The sequence below is a fragment of the Amborella trichopoda genome, chromosome 1, assembly GCF_054954075.1.
Source record: "Amborella trichopoda isolate Santa Cruz 75 chromosome 1, AtrichopodaSantaCruz75HAP2 v2.0, whole genome shotgun sequence".
Taxonomy (NCBI): Eukaryota; Viridiplantae; Streptophyta; class Magnoliopsida; order Amborellales; family Amborellaceae; genus Amborella; species Amborella trichopoda.
In genome coordinates, this window is record NC_142336.1 from 59,171,801 (window position 1) to 59,192,283 (window position 20,483).

The following is a 20,483-nucleotide window of genomic DNA, read 5'->3' on the forward strand; positions in this document are numbered from 1 at the left end:
GTACTTATATTATTTGGCTCACAATACTTCCAAGTCCTACATATAGATGTGTTGGAACTTCATGAGATATTTGAGGGGGTATTGGAGTGGTGATATTTAAAAATATAACTTTGATGATGAGTTTTCTAAAAGTTTATCAAAAGCTACACAAGATATAGACAATTTAACATCTCACTCATTTTCTTCAATGTAATTTCTAAAGTCCCACGAATTGGGCTAAGTTTGGTAGGGTAGAGAATGGGTTGGATCGGGATTCATATCCGAAAAGCATACATGGGACCTAGAATATTTAGATCCGGATCTGAATTTAAAAAGTATACATAGGATTTGGATCTGCGTCCGATCGGATCAAAGAAATATATTTATATATTATTTTATATCTATAAAATAATATGTAATATATTACGTTCGATCGGATCCAAGAAATATATTTATACATTATTTTATATCTATAAAATAATATGTAATATATTAATAATTAGGTCAGATCCTTTTGTACCCAAATCCATATCCAAAGCACCATTCAGTTCTGCATCTGACCAATCGGATCCAAAGATCCATACCCAAATGTTACCCATTTATGACTATTCCAACTCATTATCAGGTGGATTTTGACGAATATTTTGCAATTGAATAAAAAAACTATGAGTATAATCTTGTACGGTTCACATCTCATAGTTGTATAAAATTTCCCAATTTCAAATATGGTTTGATAAATTTCCATGAACTTCTAAAAAAAAAAAAGTTTACAATTCTCCAAATAAGCAAAAGAGGGCGTATAGCATGTTCTCGCGGGAGCATATACCATACACTAACTCCCTTAGGCATATTAGCTACATGGGAGATTCTTTTGATATGAAATTTAGCGACCTACCTAAGAACCACTAGATGAAATTTCGAAAACCAAAAGTTAAATTTTGAGTTCTTGTACACTTAGATCTAGTCCAAATCATAAAGTCCTTATTTAATTTTGGGATGTTACTTTTTTTCAAGCATTGGAGCATGGAATTTGTATTTTTCTGTTTTTGAGGCTGCTAGTTTTAAAAGGTTACAAGTTACAACGAAACAATTTGGAATCCAAAAATTAACCCTAGCTTAGAATTTACCCCAGGGAGTAAATAGGACCAGAGGGAGCAAATAGCCCTTATGCTCCTACAAGAGTAGTATATCTTTGGGGAAGGAAAAAGTTTATATAAGGTTGCAATTTAAAAGGTAGATTTAAAGAAGCACCTAAAAAATCCATCAGAAAAATGTTGTTTTAATGTTGAAAAATCTCATATTGTTCATCTCGACATCGATATATATGAATATGGAAAAATAAAGATTTCCAATCTCATAAATAGTGCATCTTGCAAGATATTATCTAGAACATCTATTTTTAAGATTTACATATGTTTATAGATCGACTTGATTTTAACCATTTTTAGAGATTAAGATTTTATAATTTGATATGAAAATAGATTTTCAAATAATCCTAATAATTTTTTACACTAAAATTACATGTTACGATAAATTTTGGAGGTGCGCATTAATTGGCTTGTTTAAGGTTGCAACCTTATAGAAACCACACGACATCGAGATATATGAATATGGAAAAATAAAGATTTCCAGTCTCATAAATAGTGCATCTTGCAAGATATTATCTAGAACATCCATTTTTAAGATTTACATATGTTTATAGATCGACTTGATTTTAACCATTTTTAGAGTTTAAGATTTTATAATTTGATATGAAAATAGATTTTCAGATAATCCTAATAGTTTTTTACACTAAAATTACATGTTACGATAAATTTTGGAAGTGCGCATTAATTGGCTTGTTTAAGGTTGCAACTTTATACAAACCACACGCTTTGGGGAATTTAAAAAGGCCCTTTCCAATTTCCAAAAGGAAAAAATTTATATAAGGATGCAACCTCATAATGTAGAACTAGCACCTCAATAATCCATTGGAATAAGTAGTTTTAATGTTGAAAAACCCTTTGATTGATCATCTTGACATTGAGATATATAATCATGAAAAATAAAAAGATTTCAAGTCTCATAAATAGTATATTTTACAACATACTATCTATACCATCCATTTTCAAGATTTTTCGTATGTTTATAGATCTACTTGATTTTAACTATTTTTGAAATTTAAAATTTTATAATTAAATATAAAAATAGATTTTGAGATACTTCTAATAACATTTTACCTCAAAATTATATACCATGATAAAATTTGAAGGTACACGATACCGCTACCGCTATGATCCGTATGCACCGTATAAAGTACAATTTGATGTTAAAAATAGAAAAAAGAAAAAGAAGGATGTGTTTCTACGAGTGAGCTGACTCATACTTGCATATGCATGCCCCTACTTAAATTTACCTTAAATATAGATTTTTAAATTAAGGATGTGTTTGAAGAGCTGACTCATACTTGCATCTGCGTGCCCCACTTAAATTTACCTTAAAAATATATTTTAATTTTAAATTTTAGATATTCATGAATTAGGTTAAGATGATCTTAAACAAGGGTAGCAACGAGCTAGGTACGGGTTGGGTCTGGCCAGACTCGGACCCACCTGGCATAGAAGTTATCGGAACCGGAGCCAACCCAAAAATATATATTTAAATGTTATGTTAAATATATACATGTATTATTTAAATATTATATTTAAAAATATAAAAATTGTCTATAAAGATACCATTTACTTTTTGTACAAGGAAATTACAATCATTCTCGCCCCTTCGATTTCAACATAAATGGTTGTAAGAGTGTCATTGATTAAACACAAGTTTCAAAAAAAGAAAAAAATTCAAAGTTCCTTACTCACCTCAAGCCATCTAATTTGACATTTAATAAGTGAAAATGGTTGGGATCTTTGTACAAAAAGGTAAATGATTTTATTTATAGATAATCCAACAAATATATAATTATATTTACTTAAATGTTAATTATTTATCATCATTTTAGCTTTTTTTCAATTAATTGGGGTCGGCTTCATGAATCCTGATTTTCCATTGTGCTCGAATAAAAGCCATATCTTAAGTGAGGCCATAAGTCCCCATATCTTTCTGGAAGACTTCCAACCTCGTCCGCCCTACCTCTTGTCCTTTCGGTTCTTTCACTTGAACTAATTCACACTTCTTAGCAGGTGCTGTACTTGGTTGTCACTACATTTGGCCAGCCCACTAAAGTCTACTCTCTCTCATTTTATCGCCTATTTGTGTTACGCTTAAATTCTCTCAAATGGATTTATTGTGAATTCTAAAATATTATGTATTAAATGAGTAATGATTTTATATGACTCTCCCCCACCTATATGTGAAGGACCCCAAATGATAGCACAGATATCTAGAAAAATTATTACATGAGTGTGGGACATGACGATCCGTACCAAATTTAATGATAATCCTTTAGGGTTCTATACACATGGATGAGAAAGGATCTTATAAAATAATTTTTCATATTAAATATTATTTATATAATAATATTATTCAGGTCAGGTCCACTTGATCCAGTTATTGGACCCATACTCGTGGCCAGGTAGGGTGCGGACATCAGGTCGGGTCCCAAGTCTATTCCGCTCCTTATCAATAATATATATATATATATATAAATAAAAGAAATTTAATGTTTAAAATATAATTTTTTTATAAATTCATTTTAGCCCTTTGAATTTTTTACAACGTCCTTGTCAGATATAGGCGTTGGGAGTCAGCGGGCTCTTTCTGTTTCCAAAAAAAGAAATACAAATTACACTTTCCCATTCTAAAAAGGCCAAAAGCCTCAATTATATTTGCCATTTTGGGCCTTCAAATCTTATATCATTGAGGTCTGAGGAGGAGAAAATTTCCACTAATTGTAAGGGTAATTACGGATGTTCTGATTCCGGTGTCTGACAAACCGACATCTTCCATGCTTAAATAGATGAATACAAATTTGAAAAAAATATATTATGCATTATTTCGAGGGTTATTTTAAATTACTTGAACCCATCAAGAGAATTTTTCTCCGATATATTCAATAAAAAGCTATATTCTTTAAGAGAAAACAAGGAATTTTTTTTGCAGGAAATCATGGCTGAGAAAGAAGTAGAGGTGATACATTCATGGTCGGCTCCGAGATCACTTAGTACCAGTCTTCTGTACTCTTTTGCTCAGGTACCTACTCCCCATTTCATGTGTTTCTTTTGGGCAGTTTTGATTGAATTTTTGGCGATTTTAAGTGTCTTTTGATATTTTTATTGAGTCTTCGGTTATTGTAAGTTTTTTAAGATCGCTTTTTGCTGAGAAATATGACATTTGGATTGATTAGAGATTTTTTGTTTTGATCTCAGGGTTGTGGTTTTGTTTTAGTTTCATGCACTTTTTTCTTTTTTGGGGGTTTTTATTCTTTAAAAGTATTTTAATGTATGGGTTTTTTCACATAAATATGGTGTCATTCCACTTCTAATTCCTAGTTTTTTCTTAGTTTTGACATTTTGTTTTAGTTTCATGCATTATTTTTTATTTTCTTTTTTTGGGTTTTACGTTTTAAAGTATTTTGACGTTCCCAGAAATGTGATAGAATTTCACTTCAAATGCCTAGATTTTTATCAGTTTTAATATTTTGTTGAAAGTGATATCATTGAATGGGGTTTTTCATATATGAGGCATTGTATTAAAAGAATGTTATCAATTGGGTAATTCTAATTATTGTTCTACTTTGTCCTTGATCCAGTTAAGAGCATTTGTTTTCAAAATTTCCATTAACTGGGTTCTGAAATAAATTTGATGTAAAATTCATTATATATGCTGAGTGGAGGAACTCTGATTTGTTTCTTCTTTTTGTTTTAGTTATTCACATAGAAATTTTCTATGAATGGTTTGGAATTTTTCCAGAGAGATGACACAGAGGTGCTTGATGAACCTCTCTATGCTCATTTTCTTAAGGTCACTGGCATAGAAAGGCCGTATCGCGAAGAATTGTTAGCCAAAATGGTAATTGTCTTCTCCTTTTTTTTGCTACCCCTTTTTTTTCATTTATCTTTTTTGTTCCTCTGAAGTTTTCATAAACTTGCAGAGTCAAATATCACAAATCCATAATAAGGTATTCATTTTTAGGAACTTACTATTTCTTGATGTTTTATAACACCGAAAATTTGAACTTTTTAATGTAATGTTTGTGATCATCATTATCATCATCATCATCATCATCATCATTATCATCTTCTTCATCGCACTCATCATGGCCTAATTTGTAGTCTATATGGTTAGCTGGCTTTTTTTATTGATTCTCATTTATAATGATAACAATTTTCTTCTGCTAGCAATGATTCATGATCAATGTAACACAGTAGCCTAGTTGGTCTCTCTAGAGATAAAAGAACAAGCATCTCTAGAAATGAAAGGACAGGCACACGACTATAACAATAATAAGTTCATTTATTTAATTTTATGAAATATCCTTCATCATTACAAAAATTATCATAATCACAACTTCAATAGTTACATTCATGGTCACCATCTTAATCATCTTCATTGGCATGTCAACTTGTAGTGTCATTCTTTTGGTGAATTACATCTTGCCCTTCCATGGCAATACAAAATATCCACTTGAGATTTGCAAATGATAAAACTGTCGTTTTCTCTTCTATGGCTGTTGTATTTGCTACTTCTTTTCAGGAGTTTTTTTAATAAAAAATATCAATTGTACTTTAATGTCTTTCATAAAGAGCCAATACATGCAACCAGTGATTCAAAAGTCGGCGAGTTGAATCGGACTCGTCCGATTCGACTCGGGAACCAGCAGTGAAATATCAGAAATCGCTGGCAGTGAAATATCGAAAATCGCTCGGTTCTAGAGAAGAACCGATGATTCCATGCCGTAAATCGCCATGTGACGTCATGCCCGGTTTTAGAGAAGAACCGGCGATTCCATGCCGTAAATCGCCACGTGACATCATGATTCTCGATTCTTTGATTCATGATGTCATGGCCCGCTGATTCTTCAATGGGCATTTTTGAACCATTCTTTGATTCATGACGTCATGGCCCGCCAATTATTCAATGGACATTTTTGTAAATTTTAAAAAGTACATTAACCTTTAGGTCCGCACACCTCGTCACGTGACTCTCTTCACTTTGCACGCGTTATCCTCGTTAATTTCAAAGAGGTATTTATTCACTACAACTTCTTTCTACCTCTTCGATGTGGGATAATGTGAAGGTATTAACTTGAAACATTAATATATAATATATTTTGTTTGCGCTTTTAATACTACGAAGTAACATGTGGCTTACTGGTTATAATTTTCTTTCTGCATGTGGAGGAGGGTGTGGGCCATTCTCCTTGGGACGAAAGGGGTTCTCTTATCAACTATTTTTCTTGTCAATTTTATTTGTTTGAGGTCAAATTTTTTTCTTATAAATATTTTTCTTGCCAATTTTATTTTTTTGAGGTCAAATTTTTTTCTTATAAAAAAAATAAAAGGTTTTATTTATCAATTTCGCTTTTTGTCAATTTTTTTTATTATCAAAAAAATGAAAGGTTTTTTTATCAATTTCACATTTTGTCAAATTTTTTTCTTATCAATAAAATAAAAATTTTCTTATAAAAAAAAATGAAAGGTTCTTATCAATTATTTTTCTTGTCAAATTTCTTTTTTTGGTCAAAAAAATAAAAAATTTTTGTCAAAAAAAAAAAAAAGTAATAAAAAGTTATTGTTAAAAAAAAAAAAGTTCTTATTAAAAAAATAATAATACAGCAAGTATTTTTGTCATAAGAAAAAAATGAAAGGTTTTTTTATCAATTTCGCTTTTTGTCAAATTTTTTTCTTATCAAAAAAATGAAATGTTTTTTTTATCAATTTTGCTTTTTGTCAAAAAATTTTCTTATCAATAAAATAAAAATTTTCTTATAAAAAAAAATGGAAGGTTATTATCAATTATTTTTCTTGTCAAATTTCTTTTTTTTGTCAAAAAAATAAAAGGTTTTTGTTAAAAAAATAAAAAGTAATAAAAATTTATTGTTAGAAAAAAAAGTTCTTACAAAAAAAATATAATACAACAAGTATTTTTTTATCAAAAAAAAGGTTCTTGCTAAAAACAAAAAAAAATGTAATACGACAAACATTTCTTGTTAAAAAATAAAGGGTTTTTTTCAAAAAAACTAAAATGTTCTTATAAAAAAATCGTTCTTTATTGCAGTCCCTGTATGATTATATACTTCATCCATGATAGTTCTATGATTTTTATTTTGTGTGATGTAATTTAATGGTTAAAATAAGTTCACACTGAGAAAAAATATCTAAATATTCACATATTGATGAAAAAAATGAAAATTAATAACATAGTACCCCGATCTTATTGGATTCCTAAAAAACAACATTTATAATAAATTTTAATAATTTTTTTATATTTTTTTCACAGCTTAATCCGACCGATTCGGCCGATTTCCCGATCCGGATCCCTATTCACTGAACCGGATGGGTTTTTGGGGTACCTGATCCTGGCCACCGATCCGTTTTTTAAACCACTGCATGCCACTATGGCAGCCCTTTATAAAATTGACAAAAGATGCACCAAGTGCATAGTTTTTTTGCGACTAAAATATGGACTTCTAGGATCTCATTGAGGTATTTGTATGGTTCTTTTGTGAAAATTCTAGTATTTCAAGAGTTCATGACATCCTGTTCAGAAAAATAGATATGTCTGGTGTGATACTTCAGAAGAAACTTCATTGGCATATCATTAGGTTTGGTCCATACAATATAATGGGCAATGCAACTTGTAGTGTCATTTCTCTCAGTGAATTACATCTTGCCCTTCCATGACAATACAAAATATCCACTTGAGATTTGCAAATGATAAGACTGTCGTTTTCTCTTCTATGGCTGATGCATATGCCACTTCTTTTCAGGAGTTTTTTTAATACGGAATATCAATTCTACTTTAATGCATTTCATAAACAGCCCATACATGCAAGTATGGCAGCCCTTTATAAAATTGACAAAAGATGCCCACAAAGTGCATAGTCTTTTGTGACTGAATATGGACTTATAGGATCTTATTGAGGTATTTATGTTGTTCTTTTGTGAAAATTCTAGCATTTCAAGAGTTCATGGCATCCTGTTCAGAAAAATAGATATATGTCTGGTGTGATACTTCAGAAGTAACATGTTAGAAATGTACATGACTCTCACTCACTCACTCACTCACTCTGTGTGTCTGTGTGAGTGAGTGATGGCTTATGCTTTTATGTTGATGGATTGATGGCTTATCATTGGAGTGAATTTGCTTGTCAAGTAGGATTCGGATGGTGATAGGGTTGTCAAGGAGGTAATTTATGGTCCTGGAGAGAAGACGTATCGCTACTGCAAGGTAAATATCTCTGCACCCATGCACACTATCTCTTTGAACATCATCAGATGGTGGAAGTTATATTTTTGGTACATGCATTCTCTGAATCTAAAATTTGTTGCTATAATGCTTAATAGGTTTTAATGAAACAGAGAATAAGCTCTGATTTATTGCTTATTAGAGCGTATATGTTGCAAAATTTGACCCATGATGGAAATACAAAGCTCCAGACGACTTGTTTTCTCTTTATTGAATAGCCTTTAATTTTGTTTTCCCCAATGCATCTAGTGTATGTTCAAAGGATGGGGGGGCAACTTTTTGATGTTTCTATCTCTATGGTCTTTGAAGAAACTGAGATTTTGCTTGGGGCATGTTCTCCTTGTGTCAAAGAGGCCCCTCAGTATGATTTGCCCCATGGTGGTACTGGTTTTCCTTTTTGAACATGCCCTCTTTTTTTTCTTCTTTTTTTTTTTGTGTTCTGCAATTTATATCTCAATAGAGACCAATGGCTTTATTTTTGGATTATGATTTTGAGCAAAGGTCTGGTTGGGATTCATGTCTCTATTATCTCTCTTTGTCTAGCAAATTGGTCAAGTTCTGTTAATATGAGAATCTAGTTTATCTTTATAATTGTATTCTCTGATTTCTTCATGATTTCTTGTGCACAGCACATGGCAAAATTTCACCTTCCTGGATTACCAAGTGACTTGATGAAGAAGGGCAAACATTTTTTAATAATTCGGAATCCTATTGATGTTTTGGTAAGTTATTGTGGTTTATCTCTTCACTATTTCATAAAGCATTCTTTGTTAATAATCTATGTTATATGGATACGACATGGACTAGCATAAGTATTATATGCAGAGCATGATGTTTAAGAAATACTTTTTATGTTCCACATCAAAAAATTTGAAAATATGATACGAACTTTACCATACAACCTGACCTCATGTTAAATGCTAATGACTCCTCTCGTTTTCTTATGGTTTAAGAAATCTTTCACATAATTTGAATATCGCTACATGGGCAGTATAATTCTATTGGAAAAATGAACCATCGATGGACATGGTATAGCTGGACACTATTGTTTTATTGGATATTCTTGGACCTGACACTGTGCCTTCCTTTATTTTTTTCCTCTAGGCATCCTTCAATAAAGTGCAGACAGCCTCATTTTTTGAGCTTGGGTTGGCAGAGATGGTAAAGATATTCAGTGAGCTCTGTGAGATTGGAAAACCTCCAGCTATCATAGATGTGGCAGACCTACAAAAAGAGCCTGAGGTACATAAGATTATAAATCTATTTGTTGTCCATGTTCTCCTAATATCAGACAGATACGGTTTTTGAACTGAGACTGAGAAGACAGATATACATTTTCTGATCTACAGCTTGAGCTTGAGCTTGAGCTCAAGAGTGAGCTTGCAAGAACGAAGAGTATCTGCCTTGGATCTATTTATGTGATGTATAATGTTTTCTTCTATTAATAATTATTTTGTTCTGTTTTTGTCAGAAATCCATAATTTTAGAATACTTAATTTATGGAATATAGGATGGTCTATTTTCTGATATTAGAAACTGTGAGAACTTTCCAAGGTGCTTGTTTGGTTCTTATGAGACTGGCTTTTTCGCCTCCTTATCTATATTGTAACTCCTTCCCCCCTTGTTAGTTTATTGGATCTTATCTAGCCAAACACAGAAAATAAAGATAAAAAGTTACAAATTAACCGCAAAAGCTATACATGAATCTGAGAGGAACAATCCCAGACCTTTCATGGATTAGGCAATGAACAGTTTGTTCCTGTCAGATTTGTTTGGGAATGTTTTCTTTTTTCTTTTCTTAGATATTCTATATTCGTTATAGGGTTATGATAGGTATTCACATTATGGATTAATTTATCATTGTACTCAACAATTTTGGACACCTATTCCCTTGTTTTATACATGGAGTATTTTTTTAACAATGGTAATTTTGGTCATTTGGATGGGTGTGACATCATCCACATTGGGTGTAATGTTACCCACATGGACACACTATTAGAATTTAATGCTCCGTGTGAGTGATGTCATACCAATGTGGATGATGTCACACCCCTCCTAATGATAAAAAAAACCCTTATGAAAAAAATTCACCATCTACAAAACAAGGGTACATAAGTGTCCAAAATTGTTGAGTAGAATGATAAATTACTTTGTAGTGTGAGCGCCCTAACATAACCCTTCGTTATATAGCAAGGTGTGATAATGTGAGATATGAGCAGCCTTATTCGTTTTTTGATTCTTTTGGGCTGTCACTCAGAAAAAAAAAACAAGCACTGGGCTGCAGCTTATAATGTTGAATATGTAATGTTTCCTTCTAATTTGGACACTTTAGTTTGATCCATATCTTTTGTGTGCTATTGATGCTTTTATTAACAGAAAAAATGAAAAAAGGAATATTGGTTCCCCAATACCATGGGACTGATAAACTGACCAAGGCTTTGTTTTGGGATTGGAGTTGGCTATTGCTGAGAATGCTCTATCTGAAGAGCTCGAATGGGTTATGAACACTTCATGTAATTTAACTAAATCAGGGTTCCCGATCCCATTTTGGATCTAATGGAACAACAACTCTTATTTGCATCATTTTGTCTCATATCAGGAATGGGATTGGGACTCCCAAACTACGGCATGTTGACTGCCAGCGCAAAATAAGGAGTTCTTTTTTCCTGGTGAAGCGTAAAATAAGGAGTTATGCTTTATAAGGCATTGTAGAAGGATTCCTGGATGCACATAAACCATAAGTATACATAATTGTACATCATACTTGCTTGTTGACTTTATTTATAATTGTCATTTCATCTTTAAGATTTGATTTCAATCTTTAGTAATTCCTTAACTTGATGGACATGCAGGCAGCCTTGCGTGGTCTTTGTGAGGATTTGGGCATTCCTTTTCAGTCATCAATGCTCACGTATGCAAATGTTTTCCACTGAGCTCTCAATATAGGATCTACAAAATGTATAGCTATGGCTTGGAGGGAACTTAGCCATGAAGAATAGTACTTCGAGTATAGCTATTGGTGTACTTGCCATAAAACAATTATATAATGGACCTTGCTTTTCCATATTGTTGAAAACAGTGATAACTAGGCTTTGCATGTATAAAGAATTATTCTAACAAAGAATGTACTACTTGCCTTTATATTACTCATTCTTGTCAGAGGCTTTGTTGAAGTTTTAATAACAAAAAGAAGAAGAAGTTGAATTTAACTATGCATTAGGCTATAAGAAAGAAAGTCCTGCTACTCTTAGTTCTAATGTTTGAAGCCAACACAAGTTTAACATGAGCAATTTGAGATTGTGCTTTTTTATTTTTCAAACTGTGGTGTTACAACTGAAGTATATAGATCCTTTGTTAGGTGGGAAATCAGATGTTAAGTAATGATGCTATTGTTAATTTTTGAACCAATATTATCAGCATTTAAGTAAATAAAGGTTTCCTTGCCAATTGCATTCTTTGTGCTAGGTGGGAAGCTGGTCCAAATCCAATTGATGGGATATGGGCACCCTGGTGGTACAAAAGTGTACACAAATCGACATCTTTTAAATCAACACGGGAGTATCCATTGGTATATTCTCCAAAATTTGGACTTCTCTTTACCACTTTGCTGGTTTGATATCTTTAGTGTTCCATAATAATATCTTGCATAACTGAAGAATTTGGTGTGAGAGACAAAAGCTCATTTGACTCTGCAATCTTAGAAGAAAGTAAAATTTTCTTTTTCTTGGTAATAATGTGCTCTCATACTATTTCCGTATTCTTAGGCTGCATTCTAGCTTCATTTTTTTAGTATCCCTCAAAGAAACTATCATTCTCCATTTATTTAGTAGTGTGCCTTACAAACTAACATTTAGTACTTAGATCAACCTTATGCTTTCTAAAACAAATTTATTTCAGCCATTTCCATCCGAACATTATGACGTACTAGAGCAGAGCCTTCCATTCTACAACTTGCTAAGGAGCTTTGCTAAGCGCACGTCATCCTTCCGGAAATCTTTGTCCTCACCTCTACCTAGTCTTCCTGTTCCTGCCAATGAAAAATTGCTTGTGTGGGTGGGTGATGAGTTGATGACTCGTGAAAGTGCAAAGGTATGTGCCAATCCATCAAAGTACAGAATGATGCCTCATATAATGTCATGCTTTCATTTTCACCTATCAAAGTTCTTATCGTCCCATTTGTGCTTTGCCATGGTCTGCTTGTTATCTTTCCTTATTCTTTGTTATTCGGTAGGTCTCGGTGTTTGACTCAGTTGTCCAAGGTGGCGATGCCGTGTGGGAAGGACTTCGAGTTTACAACGGAAAACTTTTCAAGCTTGATAGACATTTAGATAGGTGTGGAGCCTCACCTCAACAATTGCTGCTATTTGAAAGTACATACCCTTTTTTATTGTTTAAAAGTGGAGAAGGTTTATGTGCACTAGGTTGTCACCGTTTAATAAAATGATGGATGGTGATGGAGATAGAGTGGGACCATCATTGGGCCCACATCTTGTTCTAGAGTGCTCATTCTGTCTTCATCACCTCCCATCATTTCAATGGATGGTGATGGCCCTAGTGGAATATGCTTTTCAACAATCCATTGGATTATAGAAAACATTCCCTTAAGATTATGCATATCTCAAAGTTCTTCAACCGTGCAAGTGCACAGGAATGAATATGTTCCTTTTCTGGTTTCTCAGATTATTTGACTCTGCAAAAGCTTTAGATTTCAAACATGTTCCAGAGTGCATTGAGGTAATTCCTGAATTGAATTTCATCTGTGTAAAACAGTTTTGCTTCATGGTTTTACTTAAAACAGAAATCTATCTTCGATTCTGATTGGGGATGGTGTTTGGTAAAATTTAATATTAAAAATGGGTTTTGGGTGGTGAGTCAATTGAATGCTTTGAACTCCCTCATTCGTACTGCTAGTAGAGGTAAGTCAATTGAAATGCTTTGAACTCCCTCGTTCGAATCGTTACTAGAGGTTGTATGGCTTTCCAGATTAAGCGAGCTATATTCTCAACTCTCATTGCAAATGGGATGCTAGACAATGCACACATTCGACTCACCTTAACACGGGGAAAAAAGGTATCTTGATAAGCTTAAATGCAATCTAAAACAATGTCCCTTGATTATTTTTGAAATTAAAGTTTGTGTGAAAATCTACCTTCCATCCGCAGGTGACATCTGGAATGAGCCCAGAATTCAATCGTTATGGATGCACTCTAATTGGTAGGGGTTGATCTTGTTCATGATATTATCTTTATGCATTGGACCTATAACATACTTTAAGTGTTTTCTCAGTAATGTTCTATCTTCTCCTGAAGATTGTAATTAATGGAGCAAGCTAAAAAAAGCTGGAATTTTTGGTTGGTATACAGTTCAGCTGCATGGCCATCTTATATAATCTCATTTCAACTGACTTTAGTACTTATCCTTATGAGTAGGGCTCATATAATGGCTTCTTTTCAACGGATTTAAACTGTGATATAACCCTAAAGATATTCTTTGTTAACTGTATTGTATTTATTCTATTCTTTGTTAACTGTATTGTATTTATTCTATCAAAATGCACATGGATAATCACCATACAGATTTCCAATTTAAAAAAAAAATACAAAATTTTCTTTGATTGTTTGATAACCTTAAAGTTGCCCTTGCAGTGGTTCTTTTATTTATGTATGTATTCTGTTATGTTGAATGGTTTCTTCGTCATAACTAGTTCTTGCAGAGTGGAAACCACCAGTATATGACAATTCAGAAGGGATAACCTTGGTCACTGCTACTACACGCAGAAATTCCCCAAATGTGAGTTTGGGAGCATTATATTCCCGGCTTATTCATTTTCCTAGCATAATTAAGTGCATCTCTTCGTAAAAGTTCCTCATCTTTGTACAACAAAGCGAGGGTATTGAGAAGTTTGATATTTCGAAGAGATATAATTTGCTCATTATTATATACTTAGATCTTAAATTGATTGATTCAAGTCTGGATATCTCCTTCAACTTGTGCTCTCATTTAATGCATAATTGGATTGGACTGAAGCCCCAAGGGTTCTACAATCACTGCCTGTTGCACAGAATTGGGTTCTACTTCTTGTTAAGATCCTTTTTTTTTTTTTGTATGTTGATATCTGTATGAGATACTTAATCAAGACTGGAAAGTGAAATCAAATATTTGATTAACCAGGACTGGTTCACACTATCTATCCGTCAATGTCCAGTTAATTTGAAACTCATGAGCCCATTGGACCATTGTGTTAAATAGTCCATTGGACTATGGTGTACTATCCGTTATGGGTTTGTTGCAGTCAGACTAACTATTGTGCGTTCTGTGTCAGAACTTGGACTCTAAGATTCATCATAATAATCTCCTTAACAACATTCTAGCCAAGGTACAATCTCTTGTATTTATACTGGACAGCTCTTTTTAATCTCATTTATTAGCTTATCTATTTTATACTGGAGAGCTTTTTTTAATCTCATTTATTAGCTTATCTATTTTATACTGGAGAGCTCTTTTTAATCTCATTTATTAGCTTATCTATTTATACTGGAGAGCACTTTTTAATCTCATTTATTAGCTTATCTATCTTATATAGGTTTTGATGCTCAAAATGATTGTCATGACTTCCAAATTACTTGGTCGTTGCAGATTGAAGGAAACCTTGCGAAAGCAGGTGATGCCATCATGCTGGACAAAGATGGCTACGTGTCTGAAACAAATGCAACGAACATAGTGAGGGCTACCACCTTCATATACATTAGGATTATATATGCCTGTGTGTGTGTGTGTGTGTGAGAGAGAGAGAGAGAGAGAGAGAGAGAGGGAGAGAGGGAGATGCATGCACAACACATATGCATGTAACTGATTAAAAATAGGAAAAGTATACAAAGGGACCATTTACTTTTCGCACAAGCTGGTCATAATCACTCTTGTCCTTAAGATGTCAAATCGGGTGGTTATAAGTTTGTCAGACCGACTCAAAGTTAAAAAAAAAGACTTCTCAAACTTCGTGACACACCCCAATCTGTCCAATTTAGCATCTAATGGCTAAGAGTAATTGTGATCTCCTTGTAAGAAAGATAAATGGTCTTATAGTTTACAATCCCTTAAAAATAACACCTATATATGGAAATGTGTATGCTCTTTCATGTTTCTGTTTCATATTTCCAATGTATGTCCAGAGCTTCTGTTCGATTTCCGTTTTGTATGCATTAGAATCATTTGCTTCACTGTATCGAAAATCGAGAAGTGATCTTCTGCTATACTGATGCAGTTTATGGTGAAGAAAGGCCATGTATCAACACCTCATGCTGATTACTGCCTTCCAGGCATTACCCGAGCTACAGTGAGATACTAGACTATTTCTTTTAGCTGAGAGGCCATTTTGATTTGAATGTCTCAAATTTATTGTTCTTCCATACAATGACTTTTGTTGGAACTGTAGCCATATATTTCTTAGAGAAAATATCAATAGGATGGTCAACCCACCTCAAAAAATCAATGAGGTGGTAAATAAAGGGATTTATCAAAACAGTGGTTACTTCAGAAAATCCTTTCACTAAGGTACCTCCTTAACAATTTTGTCAAATGCCCACACACTGGCCCTGTTTGGGGTTTAGAATTCAAAACAAGTGAGAGCATTTTGGAAATTTGGCCTGCTTAAGTCACCCTGGCCAAATGACTTTACCCTGTTGTATTCCCAGCCCAAACCTTTTTCTTTCATTAAAGTCTCTCTCTAGGGTTGGAACTCGGACCAAGTGGGGGCAATTTCATTTTTTGGCTCAACTTCAGTGGCCCAAGCCCGATCACAAAACTACTGCTGGTTGTTCCTGGTTCCAAAAGCAAAAAATGTGTTTTTTTTTTTTTAAATCTCTTGTTCTGGGAGATGAATCTAGAATAAGTAGGGGAATTTTTGTATTTGTCCACTTAATCAAGTTGAGCCAAATTACAAAAGCTTGCTTGTTCTAGATTCCAATCCTAGAATAAGCATCGGCAAAATCATGGATAAAGTACCCAAGTAAAAGGATCTTAATAGGGTTACCACTTTATTGGTAAATCAGTTGATTTAACCACTTATTGATTTTGTGGTTTGACCATTTTGGTGATATTGTCTCCATTTGTAATGGGGAAAAATTCCCGTGTTCTTGTTTATTCAAATCAAATGAGAAACAGAAAAGAGAGAGAAATAGTTGGGGAGAGAGAGAGAGAGAGATTGTATGCTTGTACATTGAAAACACTAGCATCCTGTTCTTCTGATATTCAAAATTGCAGGTCATGGATCTTGTGGTGAAAGAAAACTTTCCATTATCAGAGAGGCGTATTAGTTTATCCGAGTTCCATACTGCTGATGAGGTATCCATTTTGCATGTCGTTTGAATTTGAGCACATAAAGAACGTAAATTATTGAATATGAAAAAAATTCTTGTTCAGTTTGTTGAGAACAGATCGTCTCTCTCTGTAGATACTAAAGTGGGATTCCAAAATGGGGGTTGCTATGTTCTGTAGAAGAAAAGAACAAGCACTGGCTTTTTTTGTTCGTAAAAAAAAAAAAACTCTGTTTTCTCATTAAAAACAACGGAGAATGCAACTCGTTTTTCCTAAATGTTGCCTGGTATTATTGAATCTGTCTTCACCTCCTGCCCGGCCCAGCAGAAATAGAACCAAACCAAGCCCCCCGTTCTGATCCATTAATCTCTGCAAGCGGAGGTTAAAAAAAAAGATAGAAAGAACCCTATTTTGAATTATGAAATTATCGGAGGGCAGCTTTTTAACCGCATATTTGTGATTATTGCCACTCTCCAGGAGTATTTAAAAACAATAAACTTTCATTATTAGGGATGAGAATATTAATCATGGGAAGTTATACCACGCATCATTGGTGGATGCTATATGATAGATCTCAATGATGGATGGTGGAATTTAGCCATGTGTGGTGAATGTCTGCCTTCAGAAACTACAGTTAATCTCTGCCATCTGTTATTTTGATTGAATGGTTGATAACCTGCGGAAAATGCACTTTTGAGAACTGTGTTTATAGCTTCTTGCTTTTGTTCTTTTAGCAACTGACCGCGATGAGCTGCTTACTGCAGGTTTGGACATCGGGAACAATGGGAGAACTTACTCCGGTAATCTCTTCCTCATTGAAAACCTTTGCTGCAATATGTTACCCTCGAAATCTTTTTAAATGTAACAGCAGTAATTCTAGGTCCTGTTTAGGACTTGTTTTGATTGCATTTGCATCTCCTCTTTCGTGTTTGTGTCCCCTCCCTCTCTCTCTCTCTCTCTCTCTCTCTCTCTCTTACAAACGGACATGTGTACAACTTAACTTGGGTGTCCCAATCGATTCTTTGTCTCTCTCTCACAGTCACACAAACAAGTGTTGTAATTTAAAGCAGTGGTTAAAAAACCCAGGTTTGGGCTCTCACTCGGAAATGTCCCGAGCCCATTTCAGAGACTTACTCGGCCAAATCTCAATTAGAAGATACTTGAAAATTTTTTTTACTTAGGTCAGACTCGCCCAGTTATTAGGGTTAGTCATCCAGATCCTGCACCCTGCCGGGTCCATGTGGTGTGGGTTAGTCCAAGCCTGAGCAATTTTTGAACACTGATTTATAGTAACATATCAGTTCGGATTGTCATGATTGATCTTTGCCCAACCTGAGTCAGCAATTTTTTAAACACTGATTTATAGTAGCTTATTAATTCAGATTGTCATGATTGATCCTCTCTCTCTCTCTCTCTCTCTCTCTGTTGTGCATGCCGCATGCTCGTGATTTATCAAATTTATCAATGCAGGTTGTCATGATAGATGGTCGAGTTATCGGTGATGGAAAAGTGGGGCCAGTGACTAGAAGGATACAAAATGTATATAAGGTGTTGACAGCAGAATCTGGGGAGTCTATACCACACACTGAATAGAAGAAGTTAGTTGGAATAAACTTTCTTAGATTTTTATTTGGTCTCTTCCTGCTCTTCTTCTAATTTTATTTTGGAGATTTTCTCATGTGATCCCTGGTTTTTCAATAATGTAATCTCCACACATTAGTGTCATTTGAGACTTTGAAGTGAAGAGCAGTGGAAGCATTATCTGCTGGTTTTTCTGTTTTTGCCCCATGCTCCCAAGCCTGTGCTTTATGGGACATTTTGACATGGCATTTGACACAAAAGGTTGAATTCTTTTTACCGATTGAAATGTAGACCAAGTTCTCAGATAAATTAGGAGAAATCTCTCCTTTTTGTTGGAGAAAAGGGATCGATCCCAATTTTCCCTTTTATTGTTTTTCAGCCGATGAATATAATGTTCAAGAAAAATAGGAGCATTTTATATAAGCCGACTAGCATAAGCGACTTTGTGCTCGAGAGTATGTTGAATCGCAAACTTTGCATTTCATCTTGGACAAAAGGGAAAATATCATTAAGGGGTCATGACTTCCTTCAAAATCATCAAGGGTGTGAATGCATCTGAATTAGCATTTTTTTTTATTTTTTTCACCCAAGTACCTCATCGAAAAATACTTCACAAATACTCAAAATTGCCTTTCTTCAATCTTGAATAAGTAGGGGCATTTTAATAATTTGACCTATTTAAAAGTTCCTAACCTAATGATAGTAATATTTTTTATAGTTTAGAGCAGTGTTAAAAAAAAAACCGATCCAATCTGGGCGATCGGGATCGGGTATTGGCTGGGCCATTCTGGATCCAGTCATAAAACGGGATTTGATTGTGTCTGCACAGTAAATCGGTAATATGATGTCACAACTCACCGAGTCTGTTGATTATGATGTCACAACTTACTGCGTCTTATCGAGTCTGTTGATTGTGATGTTATAATTCACCGAGTCTATTGATTATTATATCATTAATCCAAGTATCTCTTCGAAAAATACCTCATAAATACTCAAATTGCCTTTTTTAAGTGGAGGTATTTTAGTAATTTTGATATACTTAAAAGTTTTTAACTTAATGATGGTATTATTTTTTATGGTATAAGTGGGGGTATTTTAGTAATTTAACATACTTAAAAGTTTCTAATTTAATTATGGTATTACTTTTTATAGATAAGAGCAGTGTTCAAAAAAACGTCGATCTGATTCGATCGATTTGAATCGGGTATCGATTGGGCCGTTTTGGATCCAGCTATAAAATGGGATCCGGCCATGTTTGCACAATAAATCGGTAACATGATGTCATAACTCACCGATTCTGTTCATTATGACATCAAAATTCATCCCGTCATGACATTTTTTTAAAAGGATTTTGTAATACTTTTTTTTAAAGTGTAGAGGGTATTTTTGTAATTTTTATTAAAAATGAGGCAATCACGTGTACCCCTTTCAACCTTAAAAGACTTCATTTTAAATTGTGGAGGGTATTTTTATAAATAAATCGGCAACATGATTTCACAACTCACCGAGTCTATTAATTATGACATCACAATTCACCTTGCCTATTGATTATGACATTACAACTCACCCTATTATTATATTTTTTTAAAAGATTTCATAACACTTTTTTTTATGATATTTTTTTAAAAGATTTCATAACACTTTTTTTTTATGATATTTTTTTAAAACATTTCATAGCACTTTTTCTAAAGTGTAGAGGGTATTTTTGTAATTTTTGTTGAAAATGAGAGCAATCACTCACCTTATTATTATTATTTTTTTAAGATTTCATAATACTTTTTTTAAAGTGTAAAGGGTATTTTTATAATTTTTGTTGAAAATGGGGGCAATCACTCAGCCTGCTATGACATTTTTTTAAAAGATTTCATAACACTTTTTTTGAACTATAGGGGTATTTTTATAAATAAATCATTTACCCTTCCGTGACATTTTTTTAAAAGATTTCGTAACACTTTTTTTTTAAGTGTAGAGGGTATTTTTGTAATTTAAGATTTCATAACACTTTTTTTGAAGTGTAGAGGGTATTTTTGTAGTTTTTTTACTTCTTTTTTTTTTTTTTTTTGTAAATAAATCCCTCCAGGGCCATGCTCTTTCCAATAACTTGTTTTGAAGTGTTGAGGGTATTTTTATAATTTTTGTAAATAAATCCCTCTAGGGCCATGTGCCCATGCTCTTTTCAATAACCTCTAGTGTCACGTGTTCATGCTCCTGCATATTTA

At 33.5% G+C, this 20,483-nt stretch overlaps 1 protein-coding gene across 17 annotated transcripts; it reads left to right on the forward strand.

Annotated features, from left to right (window-relative positions):
- Positions 1-3,723: 3,723 nt before the first annotated feature.
- LOC18440619 (D-aminoacid aminotransferase-like PLP-dependent enzymes superfamily protein) lies at positions 3,724-18,606 on the forward strand. Of its 17 annotated transcripts, none has more exons than XM_088850039.1 (20): positions 3,724-3,859; positions 4,063-4,152; positions 4,873-4,971; positions 8,281-8,352; positions 9,000-9,092; positions 9,475-9,612; positions 11,223-11,281; positions 11,836-11,938; positions 12,268-12,459; positions 12,602-12,702; positions 13,050-13,104; positions 13,354-13,440; positions 13,533-13,584; positions 14,075-14,160; positions 14,693-14,746; positions 15,007-15,090; positions 15,632-15,703; positions 16,630-16,710; positions 17,448-17,483; positions 18,154-18,606. In XM_088850039.1, the coding sequence occupies exons 2-20, from the start codon at positions 4,069-4,071 to the stop codon at positions 18,274-18,276; spliced, it is 1,671 nt and encodes a 556-aa protein (XP_088706165.1). In that variant the 5' UTR covers positions 3,724-3,859; positions 4,063-4,068; the 3' UTR covers positions 18,277-18,606. The 17 variants fall into 17 exon arrangements, 11 of the variants coding, with proteins under 11 accessions (XP_088706165.1, XP_088706184.1, XP_088706164.1 ...); XM_088850058.1 differs by having other exon boundaries at positions 16,652-16,710; XM_088850038.1 differs by having other exon boundaries at positions 3,747-3,853.
- Positions 18,607-20,483: the final 1,877 nt, after the last annotated feature.

Excerpts from the sequence above, each read along its gene's own strand:
- LOC18440619 (XM_088850039.1), top strand. The coding sequence starts at position 4,069 with ATGGCTGAGAAAGAAGTAGAGGTGATACATTCATGGTCGGCTCCGAGA. Across the intron at positions 11,939-12,267 it reads CAACACGGGAGTATCCATTG|CCATTTCCATCCGAACATTA; the intron begins GTATATTCTCCA and ends AATTTATTTCAG. Across the intron at positions 12,703-13,049 it reads CTTGATAGACATTTAGATAG|ATTATTTGACTCTGCAAAAG; the intron begins GTGTGGAGCCTC and ends CTGGTTTCTCAG.